Here is a 15,646-nt window from a genome sequence, read left to right as displayed (position 1 = left end):
GAGGATGAGGATAGGATTAGTACGAGAATGAGAATGAGGATAGGACCAGAATGAGAATGAGGATAGGATGTGGATAGGACGAGGACGAGGATGAGGATAGGACGAGGACGAGGATGAGGAAGTGGTTGGATACTTGATCAAATAAAATAAAATATTAAAAATATATATTTCACTTGACCCATAACCCGATTAGCTTAAAAAATATCATTATATTTTACATCACCCATGACCCTTCTCAAATATAATAATAAAACTATTAGAAATCATTGATGCCGTACAAATATTAAAACATTTAAGTGATTTATAGGAAATTGCATGAACGCGTGTTTTGAAAACAATAGCAGCACGTAAAGAAGGTCATTGCAAACTTGCAAAGTATGACAGGGTTATGACCCATTTATATCCCATTTGATATAAAATTGTATCATTTAAAAAAGTGATTAATATTTTAATATTATTTTATGAAATTTGATTAGTTCAAGATAAATGGACAAAAATTATATAACATGTTATCATTGTCCTTCCAAATATGATAACATATCAATAAATAAAGAAAAAAAATAATATAATATAATATTTTTATTCCTAAAATATAATGATAATTTTCCTTAAAATTGAATACAAGATCAATAATTTCTTAACGAAGAAGAGTCTCAGTCTAATAACATCATCAAATAACACGGTACCATTTTCTCATTAACGAAAACTTCATTAGTATTATTAGCTCAGTGACCAAAATTTCAAATGCCCAATTATATTATTCTTAAGTCGGCACCTTTCCTTTGATTTACAAAACTTTTTTGTGTCGAAGTCTACAATCTACATTTTATAATTCCTTCTTATTAGTTATTACATTTTTGTTAAAAAGCCCTTTTTTTTGTTATTAATAGTTTATCTATACTATGTATATAATATATAAAGGTAACCAGTATTTAAACTTTTTAATTTATACAAAAAAAAAAATATAATCATATATAACTACTATCAATATATTAAGTATATCACTCACTTTAAGTTAAACATTATAATAAAATAAAATTTATAATATAAAGTATCATCAATAAAAATATAATATAAATATATTTAATACAAAAAATATTTTAATTCTCCAAAATAAAAAAAAGATTAAATTTTTCTAAAAGTGGATATTGCACGTTAAAATTAAATATGCAACAATTTAGATAAAATTTTGATGTCGGTTGACACAAATGCTTGTCATATATGTTATTGGACGTAAGTGAACACATGTTATTAACCTATTAAACTATTGTTATGGTCTTAACTCTTAAGTTAATCATCAACCATTGAACAAACCCATAATGACGGATTTATGTTTAATCTAATCTATTATCTCTTATAAAACGTTAAATGACGATTTCAGTTAATTTTATGTTATATAACTCCTTCATGCGAATGTTTTGATCTGCTTCGTCATCGAGAACACAACTTATCAAAAATTTCATGTCAACCCACGTGCTAATTGCGCGCTTGTAAACCACTTTCATCCTGTTGCCCAGAAAAACGTAGGGCAGATACTCACGCGCTTTACGTGGCGTGGAAAAAAATCATCTTCCCCATACAAGTAAAGTATAATCAAACATTGAATAAAAGAAAGAGAAAAAAAAGAAAAGAATCGGTGATCTTCATCTTCTTCTCTAACACCTAACTACCTGAAATAAAACAAAAATTAAAAAGACCATAGTTCTTCTAAACCATTCACCCTTTTCTTCATGAATATTCTACATTAGAAAAGTTCACAAATTTTGGCATTTTGTGATCTGGGTTTTCCTTTTATATTTTTACCATTTGTGTATTACAGTTTAGTTAGTTTGATAGCTATCATGCACATCATCATCAACATCACCAACCAAATAAAAAAATCAGAGATCTTCAACGACCCATTAACGAAAACAGTTTCAAAACCTAGACTTTAGCCTCACCCACTTCTCAAAATCACACCTTTCACCAAGACAAGCTATATCCATATGCAACAATAACAGTGCCATAATAGCACTGAAAAGTGAAACAACTTCCATTGTTATTATTGTTGTTATTATTATTATTATTTCTATTATGGGAGCTGAAAAGAAATGGCTTTTAACGCTATTCACTGCAGTATTTCTATCCCTAATGCTTTTGTTAATGTCTTCTATCTCTTCCTTTAGTTCACCAAAGACTTTTCCCTCTCTTGTTCAACATGGTTCTCATTACCCTCCTTCTTTTGCATACTTTATATCCGGTGGAGACAAAGATAAAGATCGGATCTTGCGGTTATTGCTGGCAATTTATCATCCTAGGAATAGGTACCTTCTTCATCTTGGGAGAGATGCTAAGGACGAAGAGAGACAGGCCTTGGTTACTAGCGTGAGGTCCGTGCCGGCGATTCGGGCTTTCGGGAACGTTGATGTGGTTGGAAAGGCTGATTGGGTCACTTATTTGGGGTCTTCTAATGTTGCCATCACTCTAAGAGCTGCTGCAATTATGCTTAGATTGGATGGTGGTTGGAATTGGTTTATCACTTTGAGTGCACGTGATTACCCTCTCATCACTCAGGATGGTATGTTATGAATTTCTTATTTCTGTTTGGTTCATGGATTTGTACTATGAATTTGACTTCGGAATTTGAATGATTCAATACAAAGATTGGATTGGTATTAATTAGGAACTTGATTTCTATGGGTTGTTGTTATATGGTATGTAAACGGATTCTATGGGTTGTACTATAATAATAGTTGTTATATGGTATGTAAATGGATTCTATGTGTAGTGCAGCACAAAGGATGTGCCAACATATTTCATACATGAATTTATCCAGTGCAAGGTTTATTGTTTTTGTTCCATTTCTACTAATTCACCATGAGAAACTTCATTCCAGGTAGGACATGTAGATACTAAAATGTCTACTAATATGAAGTAGTTTAGCATACTAATATGGTAGACTTCATGTCTGCTAATACAAACTCGGTAAGGAGGCTTATCATAAACAACAAAAAGGACATTTTGATGCTAAAATATCTACTAATACGGACTCTGACTAATATGGTGACTAGAGGTGTAATTTGTTAAGTTGGACCATGAACTTATCATAAACAACAAAAAGGACATGTAGATACTAAAATATCTTAGGTAGCAGCTTCCAACATATTTATAGGAAGCACTTGTATTTCAAACATTTTCATTTCAATTCTGGTGAACGAGGGGGGGATTGCATGTGTTTCTCTGATATAAATCTGATTCGGGATACTGCAAGTCGTATATGCAAATCTTAAGCAAATACATAGAGATCACTTGATGGAAGGTCTTGTGAAGAGTCTGATATATCTTTAAAGGGCACTTGACCCAAGGCAAGCAGTAAAGAATGAACAAAGAAAGTGATAGTGAAACTGATTTCATAAATCCTTAAACTATTTGGGATGTGTTGAAAAAGTATTTGCTAGGTGGGAAAAAATGTTGGTGATAAATTTCTCAACAAATTCTTGCCTGACTTTTCCTTTCTTGTTAATATCTAAAAATGTAGTGTTTAGGGAAGTTGTTTGTTAATTTTAAAATCTACTCTGATCTCTGCCCATCGTTATTCTCTCCAGCTGTTCACATACTATCTTGCAAGTTTTTTTGTTTTTAACATATTTTTCTACACATCCAGCTTCAGGAATTTCAAAATTTCTTTGGAATTTAGTTTAGCTATTGTTGCACCGAAGATGAGGTATTTGGACTACCACATAGGAGGTGGAATTACGAAATTCGCCACCAACCTCTAATATAAACACTCTTTTCTCACTCCATCTTCATACTTCCTGCCTTTGAGTGGTTTGATATGCTCCCCTTTCTGTTCTATATTCCTGGTATTTTAAAATCCCTTATCCAAACATAGGCTAAGATATTTCAAGTCTTATGTATGAACCCTCAGACGTGTTCTATTCTGCATTGATTTTCCTTATTCTGACATGGCCCTGTCATTTACGACAAAGTTTTGGTGTACCATAGATACTAGTAGTGGGTGTCTACATTGGGTTTGCTCTAAATACATGAATCTTTAGATTTTAGAGGCTGTTGTGTACTTTATTTCTTTGTAGGTGATGAAATGCTCATATTGTTCTGAACTTTATTCACTGAATTATGCTGGTTTTAAGGTCAATTGAGTTCTCAGTGATATTCTGATATCTCAGTTTGATGTTTGACTTATTTCCTGTCTCTTTCTAATGACTAATCCATGTTCTGTTATATTTATCAGATCTAGCCCATGTATTCTCGTCTGTTAGGAGAGACCTCAATTTCATCGACCACACTAGTGACCTTGGATGGAAAGAGTATGAAAACTACTGCTAATTCTAGCTGCTACTTTGTGGCACTTATTCCGTTAGTCCTAGATCATTTATTTTCGTGTTTATTTTCCCGTGCAGGGGTGATAGGTTCCAGCCTATTTCAGTTGACCCTGGGCTATATTTAGCAAGAAGAAGTCAAATTTTCCAAGCTACGCAGAACCGGCCAACACCTGATGCATTCAAACTCTTCACAGGCAATTTATTTCTTTCTGTGCAACACAACCTATGCCTATGACCATTCTTTAGTTTTTGTTTTTCATTTCTTACGTTGAATGTTTTCCTTGTCATGCAGGTTCACCGTGGGTTGTATTGAGCCGACCCTTCCTGGAGTTCTGCATATTTGGTTGGGATAATTTACCTCGAATGCTACTAATGTATTTTACAAACGTAAAGTTACCCCAAGAAGGCTACTTTCACTCTGTCATTTGCAATGCACCAGAGTTTAGGAACACAACAGTAAATGGCGACTTACGATATATGATATGGGACAATCCTCCAAAGATGGAACCCCTCTTCCTCAATGCATCTATTTATGATCAGATGGCAGGAAGCGGAGCTGCTTTTGCAAGACAATTCGAAGTTGATAACCATGTTCTGGACATGATTGATGATAAGATCCTCCGACGCGGTCGTAACCGAGCTACCCCGGGTGCATGGTGCACTGGGAGGAAGAGCTGGTGGATGGATCCATGCTCCCAATGGGGTGATGTAAACATTCTAAAGCCAGGTCCTCAGGCTAAGAAGCTTGAAGGGTCTATTTCTAGCCTTCTTGATGACTTGACATCACAGACCAATCAGTGCAAGTGAATATAGAACCTAGAATAGAAACATTATAGCAAGTTGTGCAGTCTATTGCACCACCACTATTCATCAACCAGTAGAAGTTGCCATTTACTGAAAACACATTCTTTGGTCACAAAACACATAGTGGAAGTGAGTGTTCATAAAACACATAGTGGGAGTAGAGGAAGGGAATATATATTTTGAGCTTTTGGGCTTGTGTTTTTTGGAGGCATGATATTTGTGGTGGACCCTCCAATAGTTTCCAATGAATAGGGAGGATATTCCTTCTGCTTCCATTTTCACCATGTTGTATGTTCTGTATCTTTATGTTCATTACCATGGGGATTATACTATGGGACAAGTGTAGCAGAAAGTTTCATACTTTAATATATATGATTTCATTCTCCATGATTTAGTGCACCACCTTAAAAGTTAACATTCACATGGGAATTTATTATATTATATTACTTTGATATTTAAATTTTCATGCGAATATACATGGTTAACACCTAATTTTGTTTAAGAGACATGATATATAAATTTAAAATTAAATCAATCATATCATTTTAGCTGCTAATTATTTAAATTATTGTAAACATGACCAACATCCTTTTTTTATTTGCAATTAAATCAAAGCACAGAATATTTAATTTGAAGCACTATATTAAGTTTAACACTTTGTTTAGCAATACCCTTTTATATACTTCGCAATTATAAAGATAAAAATCTGTGTATAAAGATAAGAATTAAGTAAAAGATTTAGAAGATTCAACTATCAAAAAAATTTGATATTTAATTCATGAAAACTATTTTACCCGAAGATAAGAAAACTCACACATCTCAAGTAGGTGAGAATCCCCTCCGATAAAATAATGAATTAACACTTTTACTCCTTAAGAATAAAAGAAAGAGTAACAAATTCCCTCTTCTGGATAAGAGTCTGATTTGTCTCAACTAAATGACATGCTTTTTCTTCTCATATTCCCCTGCCTATATAGCATCTCTTCCACCTTCACTAACCTTGACTATCACAGTGTAACAGAATCACAGGAAAACATGAAGATGATCATAATAAACCATGCCCAATGAATGGATTTATTTATATATATATATATAGAAAAAGAATGAAGTATCTCCTGATATAAGGACATAAATTATCTTCTCCTACTAGTGAAATTATGACATGTGTCATGTTTCATCATTTTCTATAAAAATATTTTAAAAAATAAAAAAAATAACATATGTCACATTTTTCATATTTTTATTGGCTAGAGGAAATAAGTTATCTCATAATATGAGAAGACACATTATTCTCATATAGAAAATAGAGTGCACTTGCCAACATGGGTGGTCCTAAATATAATAATATATTGAAATCTGAGGCAGTATACATATTTGGGCCTTAGGCCCATTATCTACTATATTCATACCACTGCATCGACAATAAGCATAGCATTAGAATTAGAAGTCTCTATTTTTCTCTTTTCGTCCCTCTCTCTATATAAGCGAGGAGGATCATTTTCAGAAAATCCCTAACCTTTCTTTCTTTCTCAGTAAGCTATTTTCTTCTCAGCAATTCGTTCTTCTTTTTCTAAGTTTTCCCCCTTTTTGTATCATATTATTTTCATGCTGTTTGAGTAGCACCACTACACTACCCATAATTTGTTTCTTCCCGATATGTTCTTATTTAACTGAATCTTCTTCATTTACTCACTGGAAAAATGTTCTAAATAAGAAAATTTTGTGTTCGTGTGTCTATGCTTACGTTCTCTAGATTTGAATGAGAATGTTTTTCGGGGTTTTACGAATTTTTTATCTTGATTTTTTGGGTTTTACATCTAAATACAATTTAAGCATAATTTCATCCTTTGATTTGTTATATTCTTGTGCCTTCAATAATCTGGTTTTTTCTGTTGTTATGCCTAGTAGTATTCAGTAGTTTTTTTACTATGTGATTTTTACTCATTTATTGAGCCTTGATAAGTTTAATTGATCTCGTTTTTTTCTTCTTTTTGCAGGGCATTTAGTTAGCAAGAGGGTTCTTTCGAGTTTGCTTTTATATGAATATCTAAACGTTTGAATTGTTATTCAAATTTACACAATGCTGGGTTCATTGCCGATACTCCCTCTCCCTGCTCCTCCTCTCGATGGGAACTTGGGTCCTCTTCCTGAGTCTCAAGTGACCGATGAGGAGATGATTGAGAATTCGTCTAATGAGGACCAAAACAAATCAGATTCAGCACCTGCCGTAGTTGCTACCCACACTAGAACTATTGGAATTATCCATCCACCTCCTGACATCAGAACTATTGTTGATAAAACCTCACAATTTGTGGCTAAAAATGGTCCAGAGTTTGAAAAGAGAATTGTTGCAAACAACACGGGCAACGCCAAGTTTAATTTCCTGAATGCGTCCGATCCCTATCATGCATATTATCAGCACAGGTTGGCTGAGTTTCGGGCACAAAATCAGTCTTCTGGTGTGCAACCTACTTCGCAATCTGCAGACTCACCTGTTCCTGAATCAGATCCTTCTGCACCTGCACCTGATAGCAATGGCACAGCAGCAGCAGCAGCAGAAAAGCCTGATATCTCTGCGCAGTTCAAACCCGTAAGGAAAGTACTTGAACCTCCAGAAGCCGAGCAGTATACAGTTCGGCTGCCTGAAGGAGTTACAGGAGAAGAGCTGGATATTATTAAGCTCACAGCGCAGTTTGTTGCTCGAAATGGGAAATCATTCTTGACAGGATTGACAAGTAGGGAAGTTAATAATCCCCAATTCCATTTCTTGAAACCGACCCACAGTATGTTTACCTTTTTTACTTCCCTTGCGGATGCATATTCTAAGGTTTTGATGCCTCCGAAGGGTTTGACAGAGAAGCTGAAGAAGAGTGTCCCTGATATGACTACTGTGCTTGAAAGGTGTGTGAATAGGCTGGAATGGGAGCGTTCACAAGAGCAAGCTAGGCAAAAGGCCGAGGATGAGATAGAGCAGGAAAGGGTACAAATGGCAATGATTGATTGGCATGATTTTGTAGTGGTTGAAACAATAGACTTTGCTGACGATGAGGATGATGAGTTACCTCCTCCTATGACCATTGAGGAGGTTATAAGGAGAAGCAAGGTGACAGCCATGGAAGAAGATAATGTTGAACCAGGAAAAGAAGTTGAAATGGAAATGGATGAGGAAGAGGCCCAGCTTGTTGAAGAGGGCATGAGAGCAGCTACTTTGGAAGACAATGATGACAGAGTCAAGAATGAAGTCAGGGTTACTGAGGATCCTGAACCACCGATGAGGATTGTGAAGAATTGGAAGAGGCCAGAGGATAGGATTCTTGCAGAAAGAGATCCGACCAAGTTTGTTGTTTCTCCTATCACTGGTGAGCTAGTTCCCATTAGTGAAATGTCAGAACACATGCGTATTTCTCTCATTGATCCCAAGTACAAAGAACAAAAAGAAAGGATGTTTGCCAAAATCCGAGAGACAACACTTGCTCAGGATGATGAAATCTCAAGAAACATTGTTGGTCTTGCTCGAACACGTCCTGATATCTTTGGTACCACGGAGGAAGAAGTTTCAAATGCTGTCATGGCTGAGATTGAGAAAAATGATGAGCAACCTAAACAAGTTATATGGGATGGTCACAGTGGCAGTATTGGCCGCACTGCAAACCAAGCTTTGTCACAGAATTTTGGTGAGAATCAAAATGATGCTTCTAACAATGAAGCCAATAACCTTCCTGGTCCTGCTGCACTTCCTCCTAGACCTGGAATGCCTTCTATTCGCCCTCTTCCACCTCCACCTGGACTGGCACTGAATCTTCCTCGTGGTCCTCTCAATGTAGGTCAGTATTCTGCTCCTAACAGTGGTGGCTTTCAAATTCCTCAACCTAGACCTCTGGTCATGCCAATGATGCCATCTGTTCGGCCACCTCCGATGCAAATGAGTTCTGGACAACATATGGGTGGTCAACCACCACCAATGCCTCCATCATATCCTATGAATAACCAAGGAATTCCCATACCTCCACCACCAGGATCCCAGTTCACTCCTATGCCTGTTCCACGACCTTATGCCCCACTCTCTGGCCCACCATCAGGAATGCCAATGATGCATCTGCCACCATTGCCTCAGGGAGTGCCGCCGCCACCACCACCCGATGAAGCTCCTCCTCCACTTCCAGAAGAACCAGAACCAAAGAGGCAGAAGCATGATGATTCCACTCTGATCCCTGAAGATCAATTTCTTTCCCAACATCCGGTATGGACATAACAATTACCTTTCTCTCTCTCATGTATATATATATATATATATATATATATATATATGCATGTGTGTGTGTGTAGGACATATTTTAGACCATTAACAATAACGAATGAGTAAAAAACAAAATGTATCATAAGTGCTCATAATTTTGACTAGATTTTTTTTATTAAGATGCAAGTGTAAAATATTTTATATAGTTAAATTCTTTTTATAAGTAATGAATAACCAATTTGTTCTTTTGGGTTGATTTAAAATCTTATTTTCATATAAATTTTGATTTACTAATTTTATTTATTTTCTTACCATAAATAAGACGCTTTTTGAGAATCACTCATCCTCCTCACTCAGCCTCCTTCCTCTTATCCTACTTTGTTTAACATGTCAAACTCAATTTGATATAGGTCATGATGTTTCTCACCTAATACATTAATCATTGTATTGAAATATTGAATTGGAACATCATTGATACTTCACCTTCCAGTATTATAATATGAGGAGAAAATAATATTTATAAATTTTAAAAAAATTAATTAAAAAATAAATGAAGATTTGAATCTTTGTAAAAAGTTATACCACATGCAGCATCTCTTTTCTCCCCTATGATTGTTCTTCAACCGTTGTGCGAATCAAGAGAAGCTAGACAATACAAAGAAGCAGTTTTACTGTTCCTTATGGCTCACAGTCATCACTCTCATGTTGCTGCACCCCTCTGCAGCATGACCTATACGCGCCAATCCGTTACCTGAAGCACATACAAGTTGGACCACAATTATGCATTGTTCTGAGTTTTCTTAATTATGACCATGAATTGTGTATTTTATTATTGTTCCAAAAAATTGTATCTTGTCTTTGTTAACATTTATTCACGAGAACATTATATGTTCATATGCTGCCTTATTTCATTCTTCACCTTTGATTTAGTAAGTGTAAACATTTTTTGGCCTTCAATTAATTCTCGACCCCCTCTTACATGTCCCAACAAGAATAATGGGAGTACAATAATTGATGAATCGTGTTTCTTGTTTAGCAAATTTTGGTTCCTCCTATTTATCCTTTTCATTCCAATAAATATGCAATTCTCCTTCTCCTTCCTCAACTTAAAAGATGATCTAGAAGTATGGCAATTCTTACCTCTCCAAGTAGAATATTATTCACGACACAAAAAATAGAATTGACTAGTAAGTTCTTGGGTGGAAAATTGTCTTGCCTTTTATCTTCACGGATTTTAGCATGATTTTTCATTAAAACCTTATCAATAGTTGCACAACATTCAAGGTCAGATTTGTATCAATCAAAAACAAAAACGGAACTGACTAGTCTCCTTTGTAGGTTGAAAATTGACTTGTGTTTCAACTTTGTAGAGTTTAGCTAGCATAATTTTTCATTGAAACCTTATATATAGGTACATAATGGTGGTTAGATTTGCATCAAATAAAAACCAAGAGTAACCTTACCAAAACATGGACACCAACCTTATCTATTACACTCTCATCCTCATATTTCTTATCACTTGGAAACTATTGTTCAGAAAAAGATCAAAAAACCTACCACCTAGCCCACCTTCTCTTCCATTAATCGGAAACCTCCATCAACTGAAGCAACCAATTCACCGCACCTTCCATAGCCTCTCACAGAAATATGGCCCTATTTTCTCTCTTCGATTGGGTTCCCAACAAGTAGTAGTTGTTTCCTCAGCATCTGGTGCTGAAGAATGTTTCACAAAAAATGATATCATTCTTGCAAACCGTTTTCAATCTATTAAGGGAAAGTATATTGCCTTTGATAACACCACTATGATAACATCATCGTATGGTGATCATTGGCGTAATTTACGTCGTATAAGCTCTCTCGAGATCTTATCCTCTCACCGTCTCAACTCATTTTCAGGTTTCCGAAAAGACGAAACAATCAGGTTGCTAAAAAAGCTTTCTCGAGAGTCTTCTGAAGGCTTCACAAAAGTGGAACTTAAGTCCATGTTTTTGGAGCTAACATTTAACACTATCATGAGAATGGTATGTGGTAAACGGTATTACGGTGAGGATTCTGATGGGACTAACCCAATGGAAGCGAAAAAGTTTAGAGATGTGATGGATGAGATTGCAAAGTTCAATCTGGGAACGAACGTTTCACATTTCATCCCTATATTAAGGTTGTTTGATTTTAGCAGTGGTCATAAGATGTTAATTAAGGTTGGAGAGAAGGTAGATGAAGTGTTCCAAGGACTCATCGATGAGCATAGGAATAACAAGAAGGAAGGTTCAAATACCATGATAGATCATCTACTTTCATTACAAGAGTCACAGCCCGAATATTACACTGACCAAATTATCAAAGGTCTTATTATGGTGAGTGTCTTCTTTTCACAATATTATTAGTTGCTTACTTTGCAGGGTCCATTTCAATTATTAAGTATCAAACTCATTAGAAATTACACTAACATTATATTGTAGACATAAGGTTTAATTAGTTATTTGTGAATAACCATGATCCACTTAATTGTTTAATTACTTCTCATGTAAATATAAATACATATGAACTCTTTCTTCTGTTTGCAGGTGTTAATAGTGGCTGGAACAGAAACTTCTGCGGTAACATTAGAGTGGGCAATGTCCAGTCTATTAAACAATCCAAAGGTGTTGGAGAAAGCAAGAATTGAGTTGGACGATGAAATTGGACAAGATAATCTAATCGAGGAAGCAGATATTACAAAGTTAAAGTATCTTCAGAACATAATCTCAGAGACTTTAAGGTTGTATCCAGCAGCACCAATGCTAATTCCTCATTTGTCCTCCGAGGATTGCACCATAGGAGGTTATGATGTGCCACGTGACACAATGGTAATGGTGAATGCATGGACCATACATAGAGACCCAGAATTGTGGACTGACCCAACTAGCTTTAAGCCTGAGAGGTTTAACAATGGTGCAACCGATACACATAGCCTTATCCCTTTTGGGTTAGGGAGGAGGGCATGTCCTGGGTCAGGTTTGGCACAAAAAACTATAGGGTTGACTTTGGGTTCTATGATTCAGTGCTTTGAGTGGAAAAGAATTACCGAGGAAGAAATTGACATGACAGAAAAATCTGGAACTGTTATGCCCAAGGCTATTCCATTGGAGGCCCAATGCAAAGCACGCCCAATCATAAGAAAGATTTTCTGTGAATCATAGATTGTCTTTATATTCATCCTATGGAATTTAGTAGTGCATTTAAGAATATTCCATTTCATTCATATTTAGTATTTGTAAAATTAATATGATCATTCGGATAGGTATGGCTACTAGTTGGTTTTGAATAAAATCATTTAATCTTTGCATGTGGCAATACTATGCATAAGATTATAAGTTGATATGTTAACATAAAAATGGTTTAGCTGTTGTTGATTGATACTTTTAATGCTGTATTGTATGTTGATGTAGTGCTAGCAAAATGGATTGGATTAAACCCCTCCTTAAAATTGACGGTGATCCATTTTGCTCAGTTTGATAGGTCTAAACACAACTGATCAACAACCATGGGACACTAAAAATATCATAACTTCAAATCTTAGAGACATTGTTAATTCATGTTTTTTTTTAAATAATTATTATAAAGAAAGAGCTATCAAATTTAACGTATAAAGTTTTCACAGAAATAAAGAGAGTTATTCTATAATTAAGGTATTAAATCATTTTCAAGATAATCAACAACAGTCGAAGCACAGTCGAAGCACAAGGAAAGACATAAAGATTTTTTTTGTGTGTTCTTAAATAAGAACATCTTGATTATTATTACCCAAGGAAAAGTGATAACAGAGGTAGAATAATAACCAAGTTCCATTAAGAACAACCATTATAATTACTTTAAGTCGTTATCTCACAAGTATATTTCATGATTTTCAAACTTCTTCCGTTTCACGAAGATACCATTAAATATATCATAAATTGAACTCTCTCAAGAAAGGAATATTGACCTCTCTCAAGAGAATGTCTCTGAAGAGCTTAAATTGAACTCTGTCCCTCAGGAGAGGGAGCATATACAGATTCAAGCTACATCTTTAATAGGCAAAAGACATTCCATAATTGGATGAACATGAATTTTATGTCTTGATTTAATAATGCTAATATTTATTTTGTGCATTCTTATTTGGTTTGTGGTGATCATCAAGAGGTGGTGCATCATGTCTAATGATTATAGAATATATTTGATTTAATATAATATATATAACATCCCAATCTGATCATAACATAGCTTTGTGCAGCGAAAGTAGCATTCAGTAACTTGACATGTAGAGCATGAAAGACTACTTGGTAATCTTGGATTCCAACCAAAACGAGAATTGACATTTTACACTTGATCATAGTAGAGAACAGATTGAACTTTAATTTGAGGATTATTTTTACTCTAACTCAGTTTTTTCTTTTCTTTTCCAACTAAACCAGATAAGAGAATTAAGAAAAGGGTAAAAAGTAGTAGAAATTTCAATAACTCACGCTCTTTCACCTTTCCTTCCATTTCCCACGAATTCATACCCCTCATCATTCACCACCATGTCTCTAGTCGCAAACGAGTTTAGTTTTCGCTCTGTACATAAACCAAAATTATTCCCTACGAACTAAAAAACAAAAGATTCATTTTCACGCTTCCATTCTCCAACACTACCATTTACGAATCAATTCTACTTATCCCAATACGCTTCACCAAAGCATTCCTAAACCCATTTTCACACATCCCATTCTTTTCCTCCATAAAACTCCTCACCTCCTTTCTTATCATTTCCTGCATCACCGTCAACAACTCTCCACTAAAATTAAACGCCGCCACCGACATCACATCATGATTCTCCTCCTGCACCGCCACCGGAGCTACAGTTGTCACCGGCGCCGCCATCCTCGGTGTTAACATGGGCAAAACATTCAACTGCGCCGGCAAGGTAACGGCACGAGCAGGCTCCGTTGCACGATTCGAGACTTCAGAAGAAGAATCCACACCAGGAAGAGAAAGCGATAACGAAGTTGGAGGATCATTCGAAGACGACGTCGTTTCCATTACGACTCCACCTGTTCTCGGAACAGGTCGATACACGTGTGATGAGGACGCAACCGGTACGCTGGACTCGCTCACATCGGATCCAGAGGGGCTACTAGGTGTGGAAGGGTTCATGAAAAGTACAGTAGATACAGGAATAGCAGCACCGGCACTAACAGAACGTTTTAACGGGTGAGGATTAAGGTCAGGTTCATCAATGATGAAGGAAGTACACTTACGCTTTAAGGTAGAGTTCCAATGGTTTTTGATTGCGTTGTCGGTTCGGCCTGAGAGGAGTCGGGCTATTGTAGCCCATTTGTTTCCGAATCGGGCATGGGCTCTGATAATTGTTTCGTCTTCTTCAGGTGTGAAAGCCCGATGCTCTACCTGAGGAGATAGCTGATTGCACCAGCGGAGCCTACAAGACTTGCCAGATCGACCAGGAATAGATTTGCTGATCAGAGACCAATTCCTGGGCCCGTGTTTCTCTACGAGTTTTTGCAGAGAATCGTCCTCTTCTGGACTCCATGGGCCCTTGATCCGATCCATGTCTTTTCTGGTTATGGCTGTGTTCATCTTTTTTATTTATTTTTCAGATGAAGAAGAAGAAGAGGAGGAGGATTTGATTTTTGTTTGTTTGAATTGGGAGTGAAGCATTGGGTTGGTTTGGTTTGTGGTTGAGGTGCTTATATGTGAGGATGTGGGAAGGGGAAACCGGTTGGGCAAGTTAGGTTTTGGAGTTATCAGGTAGCGTTATGGGCAATCGGTACCGCTTATTCCAGGGAAGCGGTTGGGGCTTGGGATTTGGGATACAGCTGTAATCAGACACGCGTCATTTTTCAGCTACTCCCATTTACACAACTCATCACCCTCCCCTCTTATATATCCTTTCAAATTTACTATATCTTTTGTTTTTTTTTTGTAGTACTAATTGAATCACTATGGATAAATAACTAATATGTGTTGAATGTAGAAGAAGAAGAATTTTAAATTTTGTGTGTTTAGGACCAAGTAAAGTTATTCAGTTTTACTACTAAAGAGGAACTGAGTGGAAGTAAATAAGTTTTAAGTCATAGTACTACTAATTAGTTTTATATTTCTAAAATTTATTTCATATCTTAATATAATAAATTTATTGAATTATAAAAATGTGAATTTAAAAAGTGTGCATCTTCATGTGGAACTTATGATATTGTTGTATGCTATTGATTGACTTGAAATTTAGGATACAAAAATGTTAATTGATAGGGTGGTTGTCTTGATAACT

The 15,646-nt window shown here is 35.8% G+C and overlaps 4 protein-coding genes across 6 annotated transcripts; 3 read left to right on the top strand and 1 right to left on the bottom strand.

Annotated features, from left to right (window-relative positions):
- On the top strand, positions 1,642 to 5,266 carry LOC109331995 (beta-glucuronosyltransferase GlcAT14A-like). The gene is made up of 4 exons (XM_019566828.1): positions 1,642 to 2,557; positions 4,232 to 4,307; positions 4,401 to 4,516; positions 4,615 to 5,266. The coding sequence occupies exons 1-4, from the start codon at positions 2,074 to 2,076 to the stop codon at positions 5,127 to 5,129; spliced, it is 1,191 nt and encodes a 396-aa protein (XP_019422373.1). The 5' UTR covers positions 1,642 to 2,073; the 3' UTR covers positions 5,130 to 5,266.
- Positions 6,576 to 9,415, top strand: LOC109331749 (probable splicing factor 3A subunit 1). 2 transcript variants are annotated; one of them, XM_019566435.1, is made up of 2 exons: positions 6,576 to 6,658; positions 7,124 to 9,415. In XM_019566435.1, exon 2 carries the CDS (start codon positions 7,207 to 7,209, stop codon positions 9,376 to 9,378), a length of 2,172 nt encoding a protein of 723 aa, XP_019421980.1. In that variant the 5' UTR covers positions 6,576 to 6,658; positions 7,124 to 7,206; the 3' UTR covers positions 9,379 to 9,415. The 2 variants fall into 2 exon arrangements, with proteins under 2 accessions (XP_019421980.1, XP_019421981.1); XM_019566436.1 differs by having other exon boundaries at positions 6,602 to 6,658; positions 7,133 to 9,415.
- LOC109331947 (cytochrome P450 81E8-like) lies at positions 10,787 to 12,753 on the top strand. Its single transcript, XM_019566762.1, has 2 exons — positions 10,787 to 11,717; positions 11,928 to 12,753. The coding sequence occupies exons 1-2, from the start codon at positions 10,833 to 10,835 to the stop codon at positions 12,540 to 12,542; spliced, it is 1,500 nt and encodes a 499-aa protein (XP_019422307.1). The 5' UTR covers positions 10,787 to 10,832; the 3' UTR covers positions 12,543 to 12,753.
- On the bottom strand, positions 13,641 to 15,252 carry LOC109331789 (transcription factor MYB44-like). Of its 2 annotated transcripts, XM_019566503.1 has the most exons (2): positions 14,214 to 15,252; positions 13,641 to 14,177 (listed from the first exon to the last, which is right to left on the bottom strand). In XM_019566503.1, exons 1-2 carry the CDS (start codon positions 14,953 to 14,955, stop codon positions 14,017 to 14,019), a joined length of 903 nt encoding a protein of 300 aa, XP_019422048.1. In that variant the 5' UTR covers positions 14,956 to 15,252; the 3' UTR covers positions 13,641 to 14,016. The 2 variants fall into 2 exon arrangements, with proteins under 2 accessions (XP_019422048.1, XP_019422047.1); XM_019566502.1 differs by having other exon boundaries at positions 13,641 to 15,251.

Source organism: Lupinus angustifolius, chromosome LG17 (assembly GCF_001865875.1).
Source record: "Lupinus angustifolius cultivar Tanjil chromosome LG17, LupAngTanjil_v1.0, whole genome shotgun sequence".
In the NCBI taxonomy this organism is placed as follows: Eukaryota; Viridiplantae; Streptophyta; class Magnoliopsida; order Fabales; family Fabaceae; genus Lupinus; species Lupinus angustifolius.
This window is presented reverse-complemented; position numbering and strand designations above follow the sequence as displayed.

What these genes read in the sequence shown, in the direction of transcription:
- LOC109331995 (XM_019566828.1), top strand. Translation starts at nt 2,074, where the DNA reads ATGGGAGCTGAAAAGAAATGGCTTTTAACGCTATTCACTGCAGTATTT. An exon ending in CCCTCTCATCACTCAGGATG is followed by an intron (nt 2,558 to 4,231) that starts GTATGTTATGAA and finishes TATATTTATCAG; the next exon opens with ATCTAGCCCATGTATTCTCG. An exon ending in TGCATTCAAACTCTTCACAG is followed by an intron (nt 4,517 to 4,614) that starts GCAATTTATTTC and finishes CTTGTCATGCAG; the next exon opens with GTTCACCGTGGGTTGTATTG.
- LOC109331749 (XM_019566435.1), top strand. Translation starts at nt 7,207, where the DNA reads ATGCTGGGTTCATTGCCGATACTCCCTCTCCCTGCTCCTCCTCTCGAT.
- LOC109331947 (XM_019566762.1), top strand. Translation starts at nt 10,833, where the DNA reads ATGGACACCAACCTTATCTATTACACTCTCATCCTCATATTTCTTATC. An exon ending in TTATCAAAGGTCTTATTATG is followed by an intron (nt 11,718 to 11,927) that starts GTGAGTGTCTTC and finishes TTCTGTTTGCAG; the next exon opens with GTGTTAATAGTGGCTGGAAC.
- LOC109331789 (XM_019566502.1), bottom strand. Translation starts at nt 14,955, where the DNA reads ATGAACACAGCCATAACCAGAAAAGACATGGATCGGATCAAGGGCCCA.